The sequence below is a fragment of the Maylandia zebra genome, linkage group LG2 (assembly GCF_041146795.1).
Source record: "Maylandia zebra isolate NMK-2024a linkage group LG2, Mzebra_GT3a, whole genome shotgun sequence".
Classification (NCBI taxonomy): Eukaryota; Metazoa; Chordata; class Actinopteri; order Cichliformes; family Cichlidae; genus Maylandia; species Maylandia zebra.
In genome coordinates this window covers 23,393,172-23,408,944 of record NC_135168.1, presented here as the reverse complement: position 1 = coordinate 23,408,944, position 15,773 = coordinate 23,393,172, and the positions used below count along the sequence as shown (strand labels likewise).

Here is a 15,773-nt window from a genome sequence, read left to right as displayed (position 1 = left end):
CCCAGTTTGAATTTTACTTTGTCAACTTGATGTCTCCTCACTGTTTGCCTGCTGCTGATAAGCTCCATCAAGCTTCATAAATCAAACCGTCTTTTCTCTGTCTTGCACATTTTTCCATATTCCTTTCTTCTTTTAGCAAATGATTAGATGTCTTTTTCCCAGCCATGTCTGATCCATGCTGTCTTAAGGTTGCAATAGCCAAGCTCTGACAAGTTCTGCAGCAGGTCAATCACAGAGAGGGGAATTCATTTTGACTTGTCCTTCTCTGGGTTGTCACAGCACTGCAGCTTTGCTTCTTTGGGGACCAGAGGGCCTTTGTTTCGCTCACAGGCTTCTTTCCAGCAGCTTTGTGCCTTTGATATGATCCCATCAGTTTACTCACAGCCTTCAAAACACATTACAGCTCCTCTGCAAGGAAAAGGAAGTGATTGCTTAATACTTGTCGAACCGTGTTAGCTTAGAGTCAGAAGGCTTGCTGCTGCATATCCGTGACTTCTGGTGCAGAGGTAAAAATGGCACAAAGGGTCTTCAACCATGTTAGTAAATAAACGTGTTAGTCTCAGCAATTCATTTCACAGAAATAAATAAGAAATTATGCCACTTATGTGTTGCTTGAATTCTGCATTTTTGTGTAAATTTGAGAATTTGAAGGTGAAGGGTAGTCGTGGCTCACACTGGAGATTTGCGGTGGAGTCTGTTCAGTGTGGACAGAGAGCCGTCGGCCATATTGTCCTGCACACCTGACTGCAAATCTGTAGAAGACTGTCTGTGTTTCCTGTGTGCTGACAGGGTGAGGAAATGGTTGTGTCGTGGTGTCGTCTTTTTGGGACACCTACTTTGCGACCTGTCTCTGACATCCTCTGTTATATTAAACTTGGTTTTCAATCTGGAGTTGCAAATGCAATCCACATTTGTAAAGGCAATGCATTTTCCTTTCAAATGTGTCACTTAAAAGGAAGGCATTCCAATGGTATAAGTGGGTTTTTTTTGGGGTTTTTTACTAAGAAGCATTGTTACAACAAAGAAATAATTGACCAAACAAAAATGCTGTTACTTTTTGCATGAGTATTGTTACTCATAGTGTCGCACAACTGGGTTACAGTAGTAGTGAGTGTCCTTATAGATGCATGACACACTGGCATCAAATTGAACCCTTAGATGCATGAGTGACTGGACCAAGTGGGTCAAAAATGACCCGTGGTAAAATCAGCATGTTTTTGTGCCACCTTTATCATTTTGGTTAAGAATAATCATTTGTATTATATTTTGGTATATTTTGAAATATTGTGTTTTTAACTTTTTTAACACTTTTTTTTAAACATTTTGAAAATGGGAAAAGAAAAAAAAACATAACAGTAACAGGACAAAGTCAATACCAAATTTGTGTGTCACTGTTCAAATGATTCCTCTCTCTGGTCTTGCCGTGTCCTCTGACTGTATGGAGCTGTTTTTGGCTTTAATCCCTCCACACAGGTACATTTCCCACACAACTGCTGATTTTACGATCTTCATTACTTGGATCTGAAATCTTGTTGCCTTTGTTTGGCCCTGTCTGCTTTTTCCCTGTGGCCAAGTTGTGGCTTTTGTCACCCGACACTTTCCCATTGCTTCAGCGTTCAGGGTTTACAGCTGGAGGCCACCATCCAGTCAACTTCTCATATGAGATGTAGGAGTGATGCAAAAACTATAGAAATAAACTGGCTGTAGTTGGTAAGGACCATCTGCTAGCAGAAAGTCTGGCAAGTCTTATAAGGTTCATTAAAATGCTCTTTGCAGCTGTGATGAAAAAAACATGTTATTTCTCAATGGTGCATGCACATTAATCACACAGTGATTTTCTCTGCATGTATATAACAGGAATAACATATTAATGCTGTCACAAATTGTTATCCAGGGAGCTGTAGATTGTGTTCTATCAAACAATGATCAGGTTACTTGTATGGAGTTTAAACTACTGTTATACTGTTGTCAGTGCAGCTTTGCCCCCAAACAGTTCCATTGTCAGAGCTCCCAGAAGGAGATTTCCAGATATGCCACATTGTTATTGACAATGTCAAATATCTTTAAAATAATAAACTAAACATCTGAATTCTGCTCAGATCTGGTGTCTCTATTGATTTTTACAGGGGCACTATGCAGTATAGTGCACAGGTGAGATGCTGCTTTATTCCTTCGCTTTAATTTCCATTTACCTTTATTAGCATTAGCGTTTATAAAGAGACTAAGATCAACATTTTTGTTTACTTTCCTTCTGTTTATCTCTGACAGTGAAACACTTTTCCCTCCACACACTCACATAAACACACTCTATCTCCTGGGTCACACGACTGGTCCCTGGAGAGGTGTCTGTCATTGCCTGACATTGTGTTGTATTATTATTCAGCTCCACGTTCTGTTCGCATGACAAGATATTGTGGCCCTGATGAAACTGTGTTGTATCCACTGCGGCTCAATTTACGATCCTCTGCAGAAGCAATAGGGATGCTAGTCTGCAGGAGAGCCATCTGTTTTTATGGCGACAAGCTGTGGGAGCAGAGAGAGGTCTCAAAGAGTAGGAGAGAACAGAAACGCCACCATATGAATGCAGAAAATACAGCTTGCCTGCACAGGAATGAACAGCACACTAACGGCACAATTTGGAAGAAGATGGGAACGGATATTATCAGTGTGAATTTTAATTGCACAGTGTATATTTATTATGCTGATGAAGGCTAAAGTGCAATAGTGTTTCATGCAGTACTGCATATTATCATATTCCCTGGCTAATATCTGCTGCAAACAGTGCACTCACACTTGGAGCCGCCAAAGTTTAGATAATTTAATGAATTTTTAATAAAATTTTAACGTATTATTTTTCTTTGGGTGGCAGTAAGGAGTTTGGGAGATGGCATCACGCTGCACCATTTGCTTCTCTTTGCATTTGGTGTTTCAGACACTCTGTCCATGTGCGTAGCTTCAGCAAGTTTCCCAAACTTATGAATACATGTTACTTAAGGTTGAGGCTTACGCATTTACATAATTACATAGGTTTCCCAGAAGAACTAAAATAGAATCATGGCCTTGGAATAATGACAAAACCTGGGAAAACAGGTCTGTTGGCGGGTGTGGTGGCTCTTAGCACTGGTGCATCACAAGCTCTCCCAATTCACAGACACTTTGACCTTCTCATCTTACCATAACAGTTTTGTTTGTCAAGTCTTTCAGGCTGTTTGCCAGTTTTTCCGTTCGTCTGACACGGCACAAGCAGAATGTTGATGATCACCTAACATATCCCAGAAACCACAGCAAACTGTAGCTTCTATGATGTTCTGCAACACCTATAATGTTTTGCTAATTCGTGTGTACCTGAAGGTCCCAGCAGGAGCAGGGTTGTCATTTTGGGATTGGCATACTAACCAATGTTTAACCTCCTAAGACCTGAACTCTTCCACAGCATGTATTTTTAATTTTTCTTTGATATTTGGGCATATTGGGGCCTGATGAATGTAAAAACAAAGAATTACCAGATTATTTTTTTTTACCCAATTTTTGTTTCTAAGAAAAATGAGAGCCACATATGAGGATATTCGTTTAAAATTTCGATAGAACAGTAGCAGTATAATGTCCTCGTAAGTGGATATATTTGGGTCTAAATAACCAAAAATGTGATGTCCACATATGTGGACGCCATGTCCTAGGAGGTTAATGTCACTCTGCACAGATATAATATGACTCCATAGATTTCTTTATCAATGTTTTTGTAAAAACCTTGCTGCGTCAGCTTAGGTCACTGCTGTCCAAGTATAAAATACCAGGGCCATCAGTGGGTACTGCGTCAAGCAATCAGTCACTGCTAACACCGCCGTATTTGTCAGTGAGCAGGGTTACTGTTGTTCGGGACATCTTTAAAGCATAAAAATGCATAAAAAGATTTTTCTCTGCACTGCATCAGCAACTGTCTCGTGGTGGTGATATATTCACCACTTATTTATTATTTTTATGTTTCTTTACGTACCTCATCACAAATCTTCCAATTTTATTTGTGACCTTGAACATAATTTTTCATCAGTCTGCTCGTCTGGTTAAAAGGGAAGAAAAAGTTCACATTTAGAGGTTTGAGGGGTGATTGAGGCATAAGTTGTATCAAACCAATATATATCATTTGTTTGATTTTTATTTAAAGCTGTTACCTGGTTACTGTAAGTGTCACAGATTGGGCCTCATGGCTATAATGGGAAGTGAGATGCAGAAAAATGCTAATTAAAATTAAAATTAAAATAAAAGAAACAAGGAAATAACTTAAACAAACCAGTACAGTGTGTTAATGAGTGCTTGGATGAAAAAAAATGGTGTATCCAGTTTATTTAGTGTAAAAACTCAAACCAAAAAGTAACCAAAGTCCAAGAAAGGTATAGAAACTGAGCTCTGAGGCCTTTCATTGAGCACTGGCACAGTGTGCTGCCACCGTCACTGAACAACAGGACAAAAGGAAATCCAGCTGTTGGGTTGTGACATGAGACACTAAAAACTACTTTGTTAGGTTTGGGTGAGAATACAAGTAAGTAGCTTTTAGTGGCTAAAACTAACAATCAACAACTCAAAGAACTGAAAGTGAAAAGCAAGGGAGAAAAAATAAACAAAGTGCAGAACACAAAGGTCCCAACAGGAGGCAAAGCCAGGTCTCCTGGTGGTTAACCCTGCAAAGTGTGTTACTGTTTGTCTCTCCCCTTGAATGTCCATAGGAGGACTTTGCATATCTGTTAAACATAGCCGTAATCTGTCAGCAGCCAACATATTCCCAGCTAGAGTGTTACAGAACACCTTACCTGACACAGGAGGCACCTGACACAACGCAGTACAAAGCATCAGCATGACAAATTGTCCATGGTAGAAATCCATCTGTGTTCCTGATGCTGACCAAGTTATAGCAGTAATGTAGATTTTCCAAGTTTTCCACTAAGTTCGTCATCTCTGAAGTAGCAGTTTTAAAAAGGTATGATGTGGCCCGAAACGACAGTGCTGTTGCTGGAAACAAACAACACTTTAGGACTGAACTACTGAGCTAAGGACATAAGTCTTTTCCTTTTTTTGGACCATTTCTTAAATCTAACAAATTGGACAAACTGGAATACTTTAATTAACAAGTGGCATGACCATCTGTGCTCAACAAATCAATGCCTCGTCTAAATGCCCAGGATTGCCGTTGAACACCACTGAACACCAATGAGTGAGGATTATACTCATTGAGTTCCTAGCTAAAGAATTACAGAATAAAAGCAGTTTAGTAAAAATACTACTTACAGTCCTGAACAAACATTAGGCCTTTATGACAGTCGCTCAGATCTTTTTTTACGGAGTCCACCAAAAATTAAAGATCTAAGACCACTAACTGCAAAATTTGAACATTACGAACACAAAGAACTGGTGAAAAAACAGGGGAAGGAAGTGAAGGGAACGCACCTTGTATGGAAGAAATATAGTATCATCAGAATTCAAGTATTTTTAGACATTGAATTTATGACACTGAATTTTTATCCTCCAAATTTCCCTGCAAAAAATTCACCTGCAAAAATTCACCTGCAAAAAATTCACCTGCAAAAATTCACCTGAAAAAAATTCACCTGCAAAAAATTCACCTGCCAAAAATTCACCTGCCAAAAATTCACCTGCAAAAAAATTCACCTGCAAAAATTCACCTGCAAAAAATTCACCTGCAAAAATTCACCTGCAAAAGTGATGAACTTTAATGACCCAAGCCAGAGCAATCAGCACCAGATCGAGTCGAGTGGCTCTCGGCCAATTAAATTACGCTGTTTGATCACATGACACCGTTAGCCAGCAGTTTGTCTCCTAAAAGAGAGCTGTTTAGAGGTGAGTGATTAAGTTTTTCTCCTAAATAGAGATCATTACAGAACGCCTAGTCCTACTTAAAATCCCATTTATTTATTTATTTTTTTTTATCATCTACTCGAACTAAGGAAAACGTTTGACTAACTCAAAGACAATTTCCACGCCTCCCATGCCTGTCTGCAGAAGCAGTTTTGAATTTAGGAGCGCCAAGATGGCAGCGGCAAACCCTGGCGGCTCTCCGGTGAGTATATATATTTTTTTATCTTCAAGTTTGTCTTTTGAAACCTTAATTTTATTTAAATCCGTTGCTCACGTATAAAGTACACAGACGGGGTCTTTGCTCAACTCGTCTGAGGCGTGTCTCACTAAGCGCTACATGCTAGCATCCTGCTAACCGAGCTACCCTTTACATGCTGTGCTTTAGAAAATAGGATACTCGTTAAAAAAATACTCCGCAGATATTGATAGATAGACGAACACTGCAAATATAATGTTGGAAACGAGAACGGCCTTTGGTGAAGGGGTAAAATACACCATGAATAAAGCCATAGAGTGAATGGCTGCCATGGTTGCAGAACAGCCTGATTTAATGACAAGAATGGGGAAGAGTGAGGTGAAGTGAACCAAAGCCACAAAACACGGTCAGACAAGGCGGCAAAAGGGCAGTGATCTGTCCGTCAGTATGAAGTTGGTGTGTGCTTTGGTGAACAAAAACTCCAGACCGGTAGCAGGAAGATGGGAGACTCGTGTTTCACTGGAATAGTGGTGAATTAAAACATCCTTTGTTGGGGACATTTCGGTGTAAATGCATCCATACAGGCAAGACAGAGGCAGACCAGACAGTGAAGAAAACAAGGCAAACATTAGAAATATTAAAACGGAAATATAGGATTAATATAACATACAATTTGGGAAAATGTAAGGAACGCAATGTAAATGATATTGTAAAGTCATTAAAACAGCATACTCTGATTAAAAGAAACATGTAATTGGGTAGGATAATAATAATTATAATAATAATAAACATGTACAAGATGGGTATGTATACTTGTACCCAGAATTTAACAACTATAAAGTTGTAGCATGCCAGACTATCTTGATTGAATGTAACTTCGCTCCACACAAGTTTTTTGTTAGACATATTCATATTGTTATCTAATAAATGATACATTCTTAGATTTTATCGAACGTTAATTTATAAATTGTTTCTGTCTTTATGTGTTCGTTTCAGATTATGCAGGATGAAATTATTCGGTCAGCAAGACACTTGCTGCAGTTGCTTACATCATCCAACCAAACTCCTGCTGTTGCTGCTGCGATGAATCAGAATACAAGGTACTTTAGCAAGACTTATGAGTCAATCCTACATTCAACTAAATTGAGATATATATATATATACACACACATATACGTATATATATATATATATATGTGTGTGTGTGTGTGTGTGTGTATATATATGTGTGTATATATATATATATATATATATATATATATACACACACACACACACATGAGAATATGATTTTATTTCTTGCAGAGAACAGAGTCAAGGTGGCCAGGGTACCAGCTTGGTCAACCCTGAAAGACCATCCCTTCAGCAAGAAATGACCAGGTGAAAAAGTCATAAACTAAACACTCAGCATGAGCATGGAATTTAGGATGGAACTTTATATCTTACCTGCTCTACACTCAGGGCTTGAATTACAACAACAGTCAATCACATAAAAATATACTTTTGGTAGTTCTGAGTCTGTCACAGATCTGGCTCGTTTCGACCCAGTATTTTGAGTTCTGATGTTTTGGTTTATTTTTGAATGTTTGTGTTTTTCGGGTGCTGCTATTATTATTATTATTATTTTTAATATATTATATTTCCGTGTTTCTGTGTATACTGCAGTGTTAGTGCTGTGTTGAATTTGTATAAACAAACTAAAAAAGCATTTCATAATAGTCGCTTTTAAATAATTTTGTTAAAATGTTTGGGACAGGTCTTTTCCTGGTATTTTCTCAAGAGGAAAGGGGAAAAGGCGATTCCCTGCTACATCTCTGGTGCCTGCTAAGAAGCCTAAACCTTTTGAAGTGGTATTTTATTTGCTCCCAAAACAAATGGAGAAGACCCCAACAGAACATGAAAAATATATCCACACACAGGCAGGGATGGGTCAAAGAACAGCACATCTTGATGAGAGCACAACACATGAAGAGGTATAAACTTATTCTTTTTATTCACTGATCAAAACTGAGAAGTTTTCGCTTAATAAAAGTGTTATTGAAGGTGACCATCACTGCAAGTCACAGGTGGCATTTACAAAAAATAATATTATTATTGGATATTCATCATTAATCATGAAAATGTAACTGTAAATTTTGGATTGAAAAAGATTTTTTTATTATATCCAGTTTGCACTGTAAATGCATGGTTCTTTTACCGTTTCTTAGTATATACAGGGGTATAATTAATGTTAAATGTGTAATTTATTTGGACTCAGAGATTGTATTTGTATTATTGCTTTCAGTTAAGGGACGCCTTGAATGATTTGTTTCCCAAACTGAAGGAGGTAACAGGTGGCTGGCTGCTGTTCAAACCTGGGGGTGTGTATGAATTCTGCACTGTGTAATTAAACTAGAAACTGATCCTGCTGTTTAATAAGTACTTTTAAGACAAGTTCCTTTTCACCGCATGTTGTGAATTCCTAATTCTGAGTAGTTTTGAAGATACTTTTCTTTTTCACTTTTCTTGAGGCATTGGATATATTTCATGATCAGAATAATCTGCTGCAATTTGCTTTTATACAGGTGGTTGGGGAAGCCGAAAACTCTCTCTGGTTCCTCCAGCTGATATTGGCTATACAGGGACAATCCTAAAGGCTGCCAGTTGTGGGGGTAAAAATGTATATATTGCTCCTATTCAAGAGGAACTTAGCAATGACCCTGTACCACTAAGCGATGAGTCCTTCAGATGCATGCCAAAAGCAAAATGCCAGAAGTGTGGCATAGGTGTTCCACTGCAACTTCTGTCAGAACACCTAAAATCCTGTCCTCCTTTGGAAATTCCCAGTGAAAGTACTGTGGTGAATTTAGATGGTGATGAACCTACAGAAAAGGAATGTAGGTTTTTTTGACAATTTCATACTAACATATTACCCAAAAACATAAAGTGTTAAGAGCTAGCTAGAAGGAAAAATTAAATGTTAAAAAAATTAAACTTTGTCCTTTAAAATTTATTGCACAACAGCACCATTGCAGCAGTGTCCTGTCTGCACAGATATGTTTCACTCTGACCTCATTGAGCTGCATGCCTCTTCATGTGGAGAAAGGTATTTAGCAACAAAAATTGCAAATTTTATTGTCATTGGATTTAAGCCTTGAATGAAATTTAACAACATATTTTGATAGTAGCTCACGAAATGAAAAGGGGCATGAAGATACAATAATTGAGGAAGGGCTAGCAGATATGCCAGGACCATCTGGAACTACTTGTGAAGTCAGGGATGGTAGGTCAATCATTTAGTCACAGGTTATGTAAGGAAGGTGTTGATTAGTAACAATCAACAGCTAATGTGAACAATTCCCGGAAATCAAACCATTAGTTTGTATCCATTCAATGGATTTCTTATTTTTGATAGCCTCATATTCAAACTACTTTAGACAATCCTTCAAAGGATAAAACATAATCTTTTTGTAACAGTATCTAGATAGAACTTGATATACAGACTATATCCAATTATAATCACCTCTATTTTCTTTTAGGCTGGTTAACTGTTTTGGACTCTTCAAAGGCCATATATGAATGTGCAAAGAATGCTTTGGACATGCATGAAATGGAGAGCCCATTACGTCTCACAATGGACATCAGACAAAGTGTAGCTGATCAGGACATGGCCCTCATCTCATTCTACAAGAGACCCAATGTTGAATGGGCACGTCCCTTGGAGTGCAGGCTTGAGGGTAAATTTTCTGAAAATGATACATAAATATATCTTGAAATAATTATTTGTATTCATTATGTCTGGTTTTTGCATCAATTTTGGTTAGTTTGTTTTGGTTGACCGTACCTATGTTTGATGATCATTATATTGTATAACTTTTCACAAGTTAATTGTCTCTTTATTTTGTGAAAACCTCTGTATTGTGTGTAAGTAATCTTTTTTTTTTTTCCTTTCTTTTCATTTATCTCATAGCAAACTCTAATGTTACTCCACTTTTTGAGGGAGAGCCAGGCCATTACATACCATCAGCAGCTCACTTTCTTGTGGAGAGTGATATGTTCCTTATGGCAGGGAGGATGGTAGGGCACTCCTTTCTTCATGGAGGCCCATGCCTATCTGGACTTAGCCCAGCCGTTGTGCATGTCCTACTTGGTGGTAGTCCTGAAACTGCCACCGTTACACCCGAGGACTGTCCAGATCTAGACCTGAGAGGGACAATTCAGCTTGTAGGTTTTTATGTTTAAATGAGGAAACGTTTATACATTGCCCCGTATGAGTTATAAACATGTCTAACCTAGACTAATCCTTTAAAATTGTTCTAGATCAAAAACTCTGCCATTGAGACATGGTCTGAGACTTTAAACTTGTCTTTTTTTAAAAATTTTATGTATGAGGAATTAGGAATTTATAGTTCTTGTTTCTGTCTGAATTACTGTCTTATGGGTTACAGCTTGAAGGGCAATCCAAGCTGTCGGATGAAGAGAGAAAACGTGTTCAGGATCTGGCATATGCATGGGACCTCCCCCCCTTGACAGAGAACAACAGGAGATGGCTGTTTGAGAAATTATTACTCCATTCTGTGAGTGAATTGAAAAGTAAGTAAAATATTTCTGTGTTACTGTTTAGTTAACGTATTTCCTTAGGTCATTGGAAGAGTGACGAGGTCGATAAAACAGCTGAGAAGGGGACTTAAAGAAACCCATATGTGGACCCTGCTGACCCAGCGACCTGACACGGTGCCCTTACTCTTTCCACAAGAGTTGGCTGCTGTGAATCCTGAGGTAAATTTTGTGTTCCTAAATACTGTATTCATTAATAACATTTTACTGTGCGTTGTAGAAAATGTAGTCCAAAGCAAACTATGAAGACTTGAGTCATTCTACAAAGTGAAAAAATTGCAATTTTAATTTGGCATTTACCAAGAATTATGTATCAAATAATAAACTTACCATAACAAAGCTGTATTCATTTTTACAAATAAAATGCACAAATACTAAAAATGAACATATTCTTGTGGACCATACATCTTTACAGCAGTTTTTCTTTAGTCCTGTAAAAATAAAACTGCTCGAAAAGCATGATTTACATATAGAAAACGATTTTGTAGATTTGAAAAAGACATAATGACTAAAATACATTAGTAATTATTTGGTAATACACATTTTCTAATTATATATTTAGCCATTACTGTTGTTTGAATTTGAAAAAAAAAAATTTTAATTTCTATTTTCATTTTTTGTTTGAGACAGTTTCTTCTTTTAAGATACAGTCAAAACTATGTAGAGGTTTGGGGATCCAAGTGAACACAAAAAGCACAAAACATGGATTATTATAGAAATTTATTCAAGAAATCAAGTCATGGACCATAAGGCTAAGTGGGTGATAGTGAGCTAAGAACAGGTGTGACTAATTAGATAAAATATGGCTATAGGGAAGGGAACTCCCCAAAACAAGAAGAGACAAAATCCATGGAAATCTGAAAAATGTGCAGCAGTATTTTTAAGGGTATACTTTGTTCTGTTACAGGTCCTTCTTCAGCGGATCGTGTGGCCAGAAGATGAAGATGATGACTGTCCTCTTCAAAATAAATGCCGAATCACAGGCTACATGAGGCATTTTATTCTAAATGGTAGGTTTGCCATTTTGCAGGAGGGGAATACTACGGAGCCCCACAGGGGACATGGGAGAAAAAAAAATTAAGATGGACTTTTGCGAGATCTCGCAATACTTTTGCGAGATCCCGAGTTTGTTTTTGCGAGATCTCGCAAAAGTCCGTCTTAATTTTTTTTTTCTCCCGTGTCCCCTGCGGGGCTCCGTAGAATACCAATATTATTGTAATGTTAAAAATATATTGGTTGGATTTTTTTCAAGGTTGTTAAACCTCTTTTTTCTTCACAGCAACACCAAGTGAGCTGACAAATGTCCTAAAATTCTGGACTGGATGGGAGATTGTGCCAAAAAGTCTCACAGTGGAGCTAGTGGATGGCAGACATCCAACTGCTGCCACCTGCTATGAGACCTTGCGCATTCCATACCACTACAAGGACTATTTAACTTTTAAGGAAGACCTCATTGCCTGCTCTGAAACCTGCCACTCAGGGTTTGGACTCATTTGAGTCATTCCCATAATGCAAGGTAGTGGTGTACAAGTCTCTGTTTAAGATTTGGAATATAAATGTTCACATCTACTGGGCCTCTCTGATGCCATTTACTCTGTGCAGGCAACATTGGTTCTTGGTTCAGTTCTCGGTTGAAAATGCCTTTAAGTAGTTTTTAAAACTGTTAATGTCTTGAAAGTTTACCTTGTCAATGACATCTTGCATGCATCTTGATCAAAATAAAAGGACAAGATTGACTTACATTGCTGTTTTAATTTTGAAACATTCCAACCATCAGCCTTCAGTCAAATATTGCTTTACAACATAACATTCAAACTGACAAGCAGTTTCTATTTAGTTTTCTGAGTGAATCAATATTTTTAAGTTCCCTCTCTCCTAATTCTTCAGTGTTTACATTACGAAGCTTTACTAAAAATTGTTACTTATAGCGAAGTTTATAGCTTGAAACAGTTGGTGAACCCTGTGTAATCTCAGATTTCAGCACAATTTGAAGATCAGATCCCATTTCATGACCAAAGTCACAATAATCAGAACTGCTTATACACAATTATGTTAATGAAAAAATCCTTGAAAATTCTTTGAGTTGGTTTAGTTTAAGCAGACTGATTGTCCAGATGTCCGTGATGAAGATCCGATTACATTTCATGACCAAATTGTGCAGAAATTAATGAAATTCAACAAGATACACAAACTTTTTCCTGCAACTGTATGTAGCTTTCCTATTCTAAATGAATTGCTGACAAAACTGAACAGCCATAATGTACATGTCCGCACCAAAGGACTGGGATGCCGCTCTTGGATTAACAACGCCCTGTAAAGTTGTCATTTGTTCTTCTGTCAATGGACAGTCAGTGTTCGGAACAACAATGCTTGAATGGTTATGGCAAGATAGGCCACTGTCCTCCCAGTCAATGTCTGGAATCTGGAAGCCCTGCAACGAACAAGCAAAATTAGGAAAGAATAATTGTATATAGGAATCAGAGTACTAAAAATGTGCACCTTTACCTGTGTGTTTTCTGGAACAGGAACAGGGTGATATCTGTGACCCAACTCCCACAGCTGGTTGGGACTCATGTTGTTTTCTGTTTGCAGTGGATGGTTGTCCCATCCACTGCAAAATGTATTCAAATCATCCTCCAGTCGAGGAAGAAAGACGTAATGGCAGCAAAAGAGGTGTGCAACATTTGAAATGTCAAGAAGGCCCTCTTCCTCAAGGTTGTGAAGAACATCGTAGTAAATGCATGTAACGGCCACCCAGAGGTCTCTCCACAGTCGCTCTATTCTGAAATAATATATAAAAAATATTTAATTAGGTATGGCTTTTCTTGGTGTGTATGACAAATTCCCTGCTTGTTTCTAACCCTACATGAAATGTGTGCATGACAACAGTAATAATACATTATCAGGGCATGTAGGAAGGACCCAGGCATATCACTTAAAAGGTGCCAAAAGGGTTGTAATGATCAGTGGCAACATGAGATGACAACCAGACCATTAACACAGAATGAACATTCATGGAAGGAAGGAACAGACTGGAAAAGGTGCGTGAATAACTAAAAAATAGGGCACATTCCTGAAGGCTCTTTGGGGTTTGTAGGACCTGTCCAATGTTTTCTTCCTTGAGGGGTAAGTAATGGAAATTGAAGGAAAAAACAACAAAAAATGCCAAAAAAAAAAAAAAAAAGGAACACCTGATACATATCAGAAAGTATATCATGCTGGATAGGGCACTGTTCTCTAAAGACATTTTACTGTAAAACTTTCATAAAACTATACCCTTTAAATGTATGTATTTTTAAATAATGGAAATAAAGATGCAACACCTTCCATCTTATGTCAGAAACATTTGAGGTGGACAGTATTTTATGAGAACAAACCTTTGATTGTGCACACTCTTTCCTGAAATGAAACTGCCTCTTCCTGTGCCACGAACAGTAAACATCAGCCGTGCAACCTTCACATTTTCCCCTCCGTGGTCGCCACGAACCCTGAAAACAAAGAATCGTACCCCAAAACATTCGAAGCTTTAACCCTTTACAGCCGATCGGAGCGGGCACGCTCCATTTTGCGTAACTATTTTTAAATCCCGGTAGCTCTGCAACCACGTAAGCTAGCGCAATAATTTTTTTTGCATATGAAACCGGAGGAGTTGTACTTACATCTGATGCCATCAGCTTGTCCTAGGTCACAGTTTCCTTCCACATATAGCTTTGCAAAAACTGCATAAAAATCACTTGCAGCAACAAAAACATGATATTCCAGAAACACGCTTCGCCGATCCGATCAGCTGTTTGTAACACTTCCTACGTCCATCAGCGCGAACTATCACATGACCGCATGACCTGCCCGAAACCGGAAGTGACGTCATTTTGCGGAAATGTAGTTTTTTTACGATCGGGGCCTTATGAGCCTATACTTGTGTTTTAAAAAGTTATGTTTGAGTTTATGACTTTCTGTGTCGTTTCTGGGATGCTTAGGACTCATATTGCACTGCTGGAAATAGTTTATTTTGATGCATATGCTGTTATTTTGCAAATTTGCACTATAATATTTATTTTCGTTTTTCCTGCAGTGTATAAAAATTGGTGTATTTCAAAAATAAAACTATGAAGACACTCAAAATAAATTTCCTGTGGTGGGAAACTAGTTTGTGCAACTTTTTTGTATTTACAGTTTTGAGGGATAAGCCTCTTAAATTTCTCTAACTAGAAATATATGTTAAAAAAACAAAAACGATTTTCAATTTTTTTGTAGTTTATTGCACTTTTTTGCAATTTATGTAATTACTATGCACCTAATGCAGACATATTATTAAAATTTAGGCTATAATGGTTGTATTGATGTATAGCAACTTGAAATGCTCCCAAAAATGGCTCCACAGCATGTAAAAATATAATATAAGCTCTGGCGGACTTGGTTCTATGGTAGGTCTTAAAGGGTTAAACAAACTTAGATCTGATAATAAAGAACAGTATATGCCTTAAGCAAAGTTTGAAAAACAAATTGTAAAAGAATCCTTAAAATCTTTCATTGCTACTGCTCTTGAATGCATCAGAAAAATTGTCTCATGAATGCACTTTCCAGCATGTGTCAGTATGAAGTTTAATTTAACACAGCTGTTAAAACATTTTTCAGGATTTCACAGGTTAGTAGTAATTACTTAGATTTATTGTATTTGTTGGAAATTACGCAAGTGCCATCTTGTATCATTATGATCTGTGTAAGGAGACAATTTTTAGAATATTTTTGCAAAAATATTTACATCAAATTAAACAAATAAGTAGTCTATGGCATTTAAAAGTGGTTACCTACAACTCTGAAATGATAATACTAATTCTTATTGATGATGATATTGAATTTGAAATCATGGTGTAACACTGAACCCGACATCATAAAATGATTACCCTTGTAATGTCAGGGAGTTACAGCCAAGGAGGCAAAATATTACTATCTCACCCCTTGTATCCAATTACATAACAGCAGTGTTTGGTAAAGGTGTTGAATTAATTTTTCACCATAACAATCATTTGAAATTAGAGATATATATATTGAGGCAAGTTAGAATCATCTTAAACAACTTTTAATGAAATATCCAAATGTAGTCTTACAAAAG

At 37.5% G+C, this 15,773-nt stretch overlaps 1 protein-coding gene and 1 long non-coding RNA gene across 4 annotated transcripts; one reads left to right on the top strand and one right to left on the bottom strand.

Moving 5' to 3' along the window:
• The first annotated feature begins 5,760 nt into the window (after positions 1 to 5,760).
• On the top strand, positions 5,761 to 12,402 carry LOC101468782 (uncharacterized). Of its 3 annotated transcripts, XM_076877038.1 has the most exons (15): positions 5,761 to 5,850; positions 6,013 to 6,070; positions 7,061 to 7,164; positions 7,370 to 7,444; positions 7,821 to 8,037; positions 8,349 to 8,424; positions 8,629 to 8,940; positions 9,068 to 9,149; positions 9,229 to 9,326; positions 9,583 to 9,780; positions 10,014 to 10,267; positions 10,492 to 10,620; positions 10,685 to 10,822; positions 11,568 to 11,670; positions 11,940 to 12,402. In XM_076877038.1, the coding sequence occupies exons 2-15, from the start codon at positions 6,041 to 6,043 to the stop codon at positions 12,155 to 12,157; spliced, it is 2,034 nt and encodes a 677-aa protein (XP_076733153.1). In that variant the 5' UTR covers positions 5,761 to 5,850; positions 6,013 to 6,040; the 3' UTR covers positions 12,158 to 12,402. The 3 variants fall into 3 exon arrangements, with proteins under 3 accessions (XP_076733153.1, XP_076733152.1, XP_076733149.1); XM_076877037.1 differs by lacking the exon at positions 5,761 to 5,850 and having other exon boundaries at positions 5,963 to 6,070; positions 9,232 to 9,326; XM_076877034.1 differs by lacking the exon at positions 5,761 to 5,850 and having other exon boundaries at positions 5,963 to 6,070.
• Positions 12,403 to 12,443: 41 nt separating this feature from the next.
• Positions 12,444 to 15,455, bottom strand: LOC143413686 (uncharacterized). Its single transcript, XR_013094290.1, has 3 exons — positions 14,038 to 15,455; positions 13,166 to 13,442; positions 12,444 to 13,091 (listed from the first exon to the last, which is right to left on the bottom strand). It is a non-coding gene; the product is annotated as an uncharacterized LOC143413686 (long non-coding RNA).
• Between the last annotated feature and the right edge of the window lie 318 nt (positions 15,456 to 15,773).